General features: G+C 37.7%; 1 protein-coding gene across 1 annotated transcript in view; it reads left to right on the top strand.

Annotated features, from left to right (window-relative positions):
- The first annotated feature begins 2,937 nt into the window (after positions 1–2,937).
- Positions 2,938–9,631, top strand: part of adam10a (ADAM metallopeptidase domain 10a) — a 40,002-nt gene continuing 33,308 nt past the window's right edge. Inside the window, exons 1-2 of the mRNA XM_086287120.1 lie at positions 2,938–3,273; positions 9,128–9,278. Of these exons, the coding sequence (XP_086143246.1) occupies positions 3,222–3,273; positions 9,128–9,278 (203 nt within the window). The 5' untranslated portion in view covers positions 2,938–3,221. The remainder of the gene's footprint in view (positions 3,274–9,127; positions 9,279–9,631) is intronic.

Below are 9,631 nucleotides of genomic sequence, written 5' to 3'. Positions count from 1 at the left end.
CGAGGGGGGCGGCAGACAACCAGTGGTGCGTTTTGGGTCACCTCGTATTCTGTAAACTCTAAAGCTTATCACTCACATTAAACCGCGTGACCCACTCGACGTGTTACTTAATCTACGTGTCTACACACCATTTTACCACTATGGTGACAAGCTTACATTTCACGCCTTAACATTTATCTGTCATTTACTTAAACATAAATAAATATATAAAATGTAGAATATTTCTCAGTTTGAAACTAACGTTGCGTCCCAGACGAGCTGAAAGTGAGAGCTTTGCGTTTATCTAATAAATAAATAAAAATTAAAAACATTTAAAAGTATTTGCATCAGCTGAATCACATGTAGAATAACTTAATAGTCGGGCTGCCTTTCAAAGCGCTAAAATGTTCAGGTGGTTACTTTTACGAGTACTCGTAAATTGATAAGAGCCTGGCGTAGCCGTGACCACTTTGCGTCCCAGTGCACGCGCATTTGTATTGCGTGATCTCGCGTAGCTGGACCTCCCAGGTCCAACTTTGGATATCGCGAGGTTGTCACTGTCTGTGAGTTTTAAAAATTCACAACAAAGTATACTTTTTGTTGGATGTGTTTTATTAATTTGTTGTTTGACAGTTTAGTGTATACTTTTGTGTCTACTTTTTTAATCCTTGTCTATTTTTTAATACAAAAAAGATAAATAAAAATACATACATACATACATACATACATACATACATGCATACATAAATAAATTTTAAAAAGCACAAAAACGGAGTAATCTTTGAGTAGATTAAATTTTCCCACACTGGAAATTCTTGAGATAGAGCTCTGGCTGTGCAACAAAAACCACATCTGACAGTTATAGATCCCACGTGTAGTAACGTTTTATAGACACTGGGTGGGAGAAAATACTCAATCTAGCACAAGAAGCGCAATTTAGGGTTTCAGCACAGATTTTACAGGCATAAATTTCTGCCACAGATAGTATTTAGTAACGTCCTATAATGACAAAACCCAGAAAAAGCTGCAAAAGTGAAATATACAAAAAATTCTTAATAAAGTGTTATATTTGATAAGAGGTTTGGCTCTCAATATCACAGTGGAGCTACATGAAAAGGAATGTAGAAGTGGGCAGCTAAGGAAAAAGGTCGTTTTACGTGGCCATTATTATAAGTTTGACAGGTTCACACAAAAGATTATCCCTGTTTTGATCTGTTTTGAAGTCTGCATCAAAACTGAGAATTATTTATAGGCCAGTCACAGGATGTCAGTCACAGTCACTTCTGGGATGTGAAGCACCTAGATTTTGTGGTTGCAGACTGACAGACAACAAAAATGACCACATGTTATCGCCTAAAAATACAAGTGACATACCCCTTACTTTCATACGTAAACATAACCCTTGCGAATTGTATGTTAACATTAACAGCAAAGTACATGTCAGATTATTATTATTATTTTGGGGGGGGGGGTTGTTTTGTCATTTTGAGTGATGTGGCTGCCCATAATTTTCTAGTCTGCAAAAAGAACAAACAAACTTGGAAGTCCATCTCTCTCCTGTCTCAGTAATTTACACATTTTCTTTTTCAGTTCTAATTCTTTATTTGCATTGATTTCTTTGTTGTTGTTGTTGTTACATGCCCACAAACAATGTTGTGTATTGTTTTCACTTGTTTTTAGATCCTGCTATATGCATAATCTCTCTTTTAGTATTACAAGCCTCAGCATTCTCTAATGCAAGACACTTGTGTCCTTTCAGCATTGGAAATACATCTGTCTCTTCAGCTGATCACTGATGCTGTTCACTGAAGCCTCATCAGAAATTATCTCAGCGGAAGGGCGGCTTTCAAGAAGCAATTCTTACGAAAGGGAAACAAGGAGAAAAGGCTGAGGTATGCTAGATTACACAAGAACTGAGCTGAAAATCAGCTGCAACAGGCCCGATGGAGTGAGGAATCCAAATGAGACATTTTGGGTTCAAGTCATAATTAGAGCAGCTCAGGAGAGAGGTGCAACAGTGAGATGCCTGCAGTGGTTTGAGACTGTATTTCAGCCACTGCTGTTGAGAATTTGGGCAAAACTGATGAAATCATAAACACAGAAAAGTACCAAAGCATTTTTATTGGCAATGGCTTAATTTTTCAGCATGACAACGACCCCAAACACACTGTCGATGCAATAAAAATACACCTGGATAGAAAAGACACATTGTCAGTCATAGAGTGGCCTCCCCAGAGCCTGGATTTCAACATTAGTGAATCAGAACATAACAAATAGGTTTCATCACCCAAAGAACACTGCAGACTTTTGCGGGGTACAATAAATTGTATACACTGCAGCTAGAATAATCCTTCTGGCTGAGGTGGTACAGGTATAGAAAGCCAGTGTTTCTCTGTAATTTATATACCCTTATACTTACCTGCTGGTCCAATTACAGATGCAATTTACAGATGTCTCTTTTACACGGTTACCATGCGGTTGCACAAAGCAATAAACAGATAAATATGTATACTGTCAAAATATTATTTCATTTTTTTCTTCAAATTGTATTTTTGTAACTTTTTTCTTTTAGTTTGTATCTACTTAATCTCGAAATAGTACTTCGAGATTCATTAGTACATTTCAACTTCATTCTTTAAAAAAATCATTAAAAACGAATGACTAATCCTTTCTTTCCCGAGTTCTCTTTATGCTAATGTTACAGACCGGTTTGTTGCGAATCCTCGCTCTCAGAGCAGTCTGTACCTTGCATTTACAGCGCAGTCTACATAGACAGAGAAACAGGAAATGTATAACTTCACTATCACAAAGTTAAATCTTTAGTTTTTAAACCCGGAAATAATGTGTGCAAGCAGTAAACAGCAGATCAGTGCGTGTTTTCAGCACAGGAGCAGACACATTTTGGTGGCGTTGTGTAAAGCTCAGTAGTGTTTTTTTCCAGTTGTTTTCACGTATCTTTCAACCTACGATCGCAATACTATAGAAACGCAGAACAGCGGGTGTGTCCATATCTTTTGGCCCCATACACCGGAAGGGAGTAGTGCCTGCCTGTCTGTCTCTCTCTGTTTATGACAGTGTGTAGCGCTGTTGGAGAGGTAGAGCTGCCGGTGTTTGCGATGGGAGTCACAGCTAACTAGGAAGGGCGACTCTGTCTTTAAGTGTGGCAGAAATCGAAACAAGCAACTGTCAGGGGTATCGCTGTGTAGCTTCGCTGGTTAAGCGGGACTACAGGGCATTTCACTATGGAATTTGTCAAACTAATTCTTCTGTTTTGCTGCCTACACGATATTGCAGGTAAGTTTGCCGTTGACTAACAGAGAAAGTCTTTAGAGCTCGTCAGTAGAGCTAGCGCTAATCGGATCGTGTAGTTGTACTGTCGACAGTTTAACTTGCTAGCTAGCTGGCTGGCTAATGTTGTGGAGACTGCGGTTAACTTGTGTGTGTTTTTTGTTTGTGTTTTTTGTTGTTGTTGTTTACAGTGTGTAGTCAATCTGTATTAGCTGTTATCTGGTTAATTAATTATGTTTGGCTGATACAGGTTAAGTACTCCTGTAGTAGAGGAGGGGGGGGCTTGTCTTTCAGTCACTTGCTTAGTGGGAAATCTTTACACTGTTAACGTCTATAAACAAGAGTTTTACTGCCGAATATGTTTGTTACCATGAATATTCAGTGTCGCTAGAATAATTTGAGACTAGTTTAACAAAAAACTTTCGTTTTGTCGGACAGTCTGTGAAAAGCAGGTTAGGTATGAAGCTGCGTGACAAGCAGTTGCATCCGTCAGAAAGGCACCTGAAGCAAAATACGGTACTTTTTTCTACTGCTGACTCAAGCATTTGGTCGAAAGAGATGATATATATCCCGTTCTTACCGTGGATGAGTAACTACCTGGGTGTCGATATATTATAAGTTTTAATATAACTTAACCACCTTACAAAACTTTGTCCAGGCCCTTCTTAATAACATATTTTCTACAGTATGTCAGATTGGTACTTTAATTGTACTTTAGGCATCAACATTTGTAAGACAAACAGAGCAAAACTGTGATTTTGTGTAACTGGTGATATTAAAATAGATATAATTTGTGTGTAAATGAAAATAAAATCATCGCTAAGGGGTTATTTCCAGATTTAGTACAGTTACACCACCTGCTTCACAAAACATCAAGACAGACGAGCTTAAGCTCACAGTGTAAAATGTGTGCATGTGATTAACTGCAGATACTACACCTGTGAAGTTTTATTATCTGTGAGGGCAGTGACAGATTTATTGAGAGCTGGGGGCTGTCATGAAGAATCAGGACAGGAAAACCAAATAGAAATTGATTTCTGCCTTGTGTTGGTAATGAGCTGCTGTGCTACTTTCATATAATTGTATAATCTGGCAAGATAGCTGGTACATTATTATTCAATTTTCACTTTTTAACATCTGTCAAACCTTCATTAAAAAGTTCTAATATCCTGTGGCAAAATATTGCTGCTGTGTTTGAAAAATTGCTTAATCTGTCATTATAAATAATTCAGTTTCTTGGCTTATTTCAGATTTGTTTCATTGTGATTACACATTAATCTTCTTTATGTCTTTAAAACCTTCATTTGACATGTCAAGATTAAGTACAAAGTGCATCAACGTATTTTCATAAAACATCTGTACTGGCGTTTTTTTGTTTGTTTTGTTTTTTGCAGTAGCACAAGTGAAATTGTGACTCGAGTGACTACGTTTTTTCCCCCCTGCTTCCATCTCACAACTTTACCTTTTTTTTTCTTTTTCTTTTTTTTTGTGTCTGATCAGAAATGTATTTTGAGCTTTCAAATCAAATCAAATCAAATCACTTTTATTGTCACATCACATGTGCAGGCACACTGGCACAGCACATGCGAGTGAAATTCTTGTGTGCGAGCCCCACAAGCAACAGAGATGTGCAAACACAACAACACAAACGAGCAAAATACAAGAATGGCCAACCTGAAACTAATAAATATATGTACAATATATAATAGTGTATGCATTTCTGGATGTGTATACTAAATATTTTCCTGTGTGTGTGTGTGTGTGTGTGTGTGTGTGTGTGTGTGTGTGTATATACACATTTTTACAAATTAAATAGTAAAAAAAATAAATAAATAAATAAATAATAATAATAATAATAATAAAATATACAGAGTTGAATATGTGCAAAACGAGTGGCATTTATATACAGTGTGGAGTGCATAATGTTGAAGTTCCAGTGGTGAAGCTGAGGTGTCTATGACGTGTTCAGCAGTCTGATGGCCTGATGGAAGAAGCTGTCTCTCAGTCTGCTGGTACGGGACCGGATGCTGCAGAACCTCCTTCCTGATGGAAGCAGTCTGAACAGTTTATGGCTGGGGTGACTGGAGTCCTTGATGATCCTCCCCGCTTTCCTCAGGCAGCGCTTCCTGTAGATGTCTTGGAGGGAGGGAAGCTCACCTCCAATTATCCGTTCAGAGCACCGCACTACTCGCTGGAGAGCTTTGCAGTTGTAGGCGGTGTGTCCACTGATGTGAACACCAACATGAGGAAACACTATTTATATTCTTGAAAGGGATTGGGAAGGTGGGGCCAGAAATGTCCTGATCAAAACTTCACGCTTTGTGTTTTTTAAATTTTATTAATTAATTTATTTTATCAGTTTAACATAAGCTAAAAGATTGCATTCCAGAGTTTTCAGATGTACAACATGACTGATTTATTATACAAGCTCAGTTGTTTTTAAAAAATGTTTTTCCACAAAGCTTCAAACAAATGGCTTTATGTCATTCCACATGTACCTCTGAAAGATATGTTTGATGTAAGAGGGGCCATTGCAATTGAGTTTGCAATTTGATAGCTTGTTAGTAATGATGGCGTGACATGCAACAACCAATCTTACTCTGTTTACATGCCCAGACATTTTCGAGGAAGTCTGTGTTTCATGTAATGTAGGTTATTTCACTTTCGCACAGCTGCTGTTACTTGGCCTTCTCACAGTCACAGCTTCCTGCAGACATTTTTTGAGTAATGTAGAGTGAATTTTTGTTGTGGACTTGATGCCTACAGGTTTTTGCCAACCCACTTAATTTTTTTTCAGTACTGTATGATATAAAATGTTAAGGAGAGACATTTTAGTCGGGTGCCTGAGATATTGTCTTAGCCGGGCTGCCAGGACCCAGCGTGCATGGCAATGCGAGGCTCAGCTCAGTTCTGATCCATGCTGTGACCATGTCTTTGCTTCCTGTCAGCAGGTTTTTTATCTCTCTCTCTCTGTCTTGCACTTTCCTGCAGGACTTGAGAGTGAAAACAGATTGCTCTGTAGTGATGATGCCTTTTCAGTAAAACTCACTGGCAGTTTAAATGAATTTTTTGTTGCTATCAGTCTGAAGTGAACTATGTAGTTCCTAATAGTGTTGGATAGTATTGTCACATAATGATTTATTGTATTTTTTTATTGTTACAATAAAAATGGAAAATGTTTTAAAAAACAGAAGAAGAATAAAAGTAAAAGAAAGCAATCCAAAGGAACCAACTGATGTGATTAATGTAGGGTATTAATAGAGATGTTAATGCAAGCAACTAAGAGCTTCATTTTGAAAGTAATGTATTTTGCAACCACTGGAAATCAAAATGCATTTAAAAATCTCAATTGAATTCCAATTTTTGTGCATGCTATTTTATAAATTATAGATACACATAAAGGTTGTGTACATTATGTTATAAATCACATACACAACATCATGTCATTTTTCCTGTCTTCCTCCGCTTACCCCTAACCAGTTGGGGCGATGGCTGCCCCTCCATGAGCCTTTGAGCCATGAGTTTTTCATTCCCAGCATCGCCAAGGACTTGCTCATAGGGCATTGTCTGACTGTTGGGTTTTTGTCTCTTATTGTAGGGTCTTTACGTTAACATGTTAACCACCTTGAGGCAACTGTTGTTCTGATTTGGTGCTATATAAATAAAACTGGATAGATGTTGACATGCGAGTAGAGCAATCCTCGCTTTTTACCTTTTTTGGATTGTGTGTGTGTGTGTGTGTGTGTGTGTGTGTGTGTGTGTGTGTGTGTGTAGTATGAGTTGTGAGGTATGCAATGACGTGGAACAAATTAACTCAGATAGTACTGGTTTGATGTTTAAACCTATTTGATCTGGTTTAACTTCCTGAAACATCCTGATCAACACATTTTTAGTAATAAAGAGTAGTTCATTAAATATAGTTGATTTGAATTCTTTGTTGTCACTGAGAGAAGGAAGTGTCTTTTTAACCTTTTCAACATTGTGTAGCTGCCTGCATTTTAGATTCTTTTCAGGCTTGTAACATTCAGGATGTGATGTTTACACACAACATGAAAAAAACCTGCTTAGTAAGATGTCTGTGTATGGGAATCAAGAGTTATATAGAGATTTTAGTAAGTAAAACAACATTACATTTTGTTATATTGTTTATGTTTACAATTCCACCTTTTATCGCTGCCCAGGAGGTTTTGGTAATGTTTGCTTGCATGTCATTCTGCCTGTAAACACGATTAGCTTGAAAAGTTTTGGGTGAATTTTGATCGACTTTTGTGGGAGGTGGAGTGGGGTACTGCTATCAATCATTTAAAATTTGGCTTACATCCACCAAGGTCTTCAAGGTCTTAATTAAAATAAAGTGTGCCATATCCATATTTTCACTGCACTACAAACATAAAGTATATTAAAAACAAAACAAACAAAGAAAACACAATGAATATATAGAAAATACAAAACTACTCCCTTAAAAGTAAGTACTGCCCAGAGAGTGAGCTGCCTTGGCGGACGTTTGCGCTCTTGGCGTGGTTCTTGTATTTGTTTTGCAACAATAACCTGTGTGTGTGTGTGGGTTGCAGTAAGATGGTACATTTTTTGTTAGTGATAGTTTTCTCAGGTATTTGAAAGCTGCATAAAATGTTAACCTGCTCTTACAACTGGCTTAACTCTGTAACCCTTAACATAAGCTAAAAGATTTCATTCCAGAGTCTTTAGATGGAGAGCATGACTGATTTATCATACAAGCTCAGAGTTGTTTTAGAAACATGTTTTTCTACCGTGAAGGCATCCGGAGATACCTGTCAGCATTCTTTTTGAAACCGTGTACATAAAGAGGTCAAATGTGACATGATATCTTACACGCACACACACACTGCATACTTCATTATATACATAATATACGAATGAAGTTGGTGAGACCTCCTGCAAAGGTTGATCTGTGTTGTCTGTGTAGTTTGCAAACATTATTTTCCTTGTTTAATGAGACTAAAGAAGATGGTTGTTGAAATATTTTCTAAGTGCATTCATAGACAAGTTCATGCTAGCCTGGAGCAGCCTCTCCCTGTATGGGGAGTTATGCCTCCCACTGACATGGAAATTATGTAGTTGTCAACAGAACAGTGCAATGTAAAAATGCAGATAATGTGGAGCATCTACATCATCTATTTTTGCATTTTTGAGTCTAGGTATCTCTTAGTCATGTGCAGAAAATCCTACAGTACAAAAAGATTAGAACTTGATCTTACTAACAAATCCTTAAATTGAGTCATAGCTGAGGATTTTTTTTTTTAAGGCCACCAGAGTTGCACAGACACCGACAGACAGACAGATAGATGGACACACACACACACACACCCCTTTGAATGTAGATTAGCATTTAAGCAGCCTGCAACAAGCTCACACAATGCTATACAGTACTACTGAAACAGACCCTCGTCACCTGATCGTATCATGTGCTCCTCACTTGTATTTTAAACTGAACACTAGCTTTGTTTTTGTGAAAAGAACAAAGAAAAGGGTCGGTATGGATGCCGGTAGGGTTTTACCTCAGGGGATGTTATAGCAATTGGCTGAATAAGCCTGTTAAGCATGTTTAGCGAGTGCGGGCTTGTACTAAAGCTAGCCAGTATTGTAGAGATCGATTGCTCCATAGGCCATTTCCATTGAAAGATTGGCACGTCAGGAAAATCATGGATAGAAATGATAAAAATGAATTATCTCAGAATTACATGCTAATCTACAGTGGAAAAATGTCAGCGATACGTGAATGAAATTTTAATTATCATTTGATTAATAAAACAATATAAAAACCTATTCGTTTTGATACTGTTGTTGACCAGTACTAAAAAGCTGTTGAACTCTCTTTCAGGTCAGTTTGGGAACCCTTTGAACAAGTATATTCGCCACTATGAGGGTTTATCATATGACACAGAAGCCTTGCACAGCCGTCACCAGAGAGCTAAAAGGGCGCTCTCTCCTCAAGACAGCACCGTGCAGCTGGACTTCCATGCACACGGAAGGTCAGTTTAAGTAGAAACACACACAGCCTTCCTCATGTAGTCACTCTTTCTTTCTGTGCTGACTCAGTTCATGTCCAAGTCTATTATTCTTGTGATCAGTAATTTATATTCCAGCCCTAGGATCAAACAAGAAGTATTTATTTTTATTACTCAGTGGGTTTTTGTTTTTTTGTTTTTTTTTTAGTAATGTGAAACACCTTTTCATAAATTCTTACTGCTTTGTGTGTTGTGGTGATATTTATCAGGTTTTGGTTTTTCTAGTCTTGGTCTGTGTGCACTTTGTTGCCACTGCAAGATTATACTGCACCTTTTTGCATGGATGATCAGCAAGCTGTATATTTGCCTGTCAAATT

The sequence above is a fragment of the Aulonocara sp. 'chitande type north' Nkhata Bay genome, linkage group LG1 (genome assembly GCF_057382095.1).
Source record: "Aulonocara sp. 'chitande type north' Nkhata Bay isolate Kocher_YH1m ecotype deep benthic linkage group LG1, A_spYH_male_GT1.1, whole genome shotgun sequence".
NCBI classification, from domain to species: Eukaryota; Metazoa; Chordata; class Actinopteri; order Cichliformes; family Cichlidae; genus Aulonocara; species Aulonocara sp. 'chitande type north' Nkhata Bay.
Note: the sequence above shows the minus strand (reverse complement) of the source record. Positions and strands in the feature narration are given on the sequence as shown.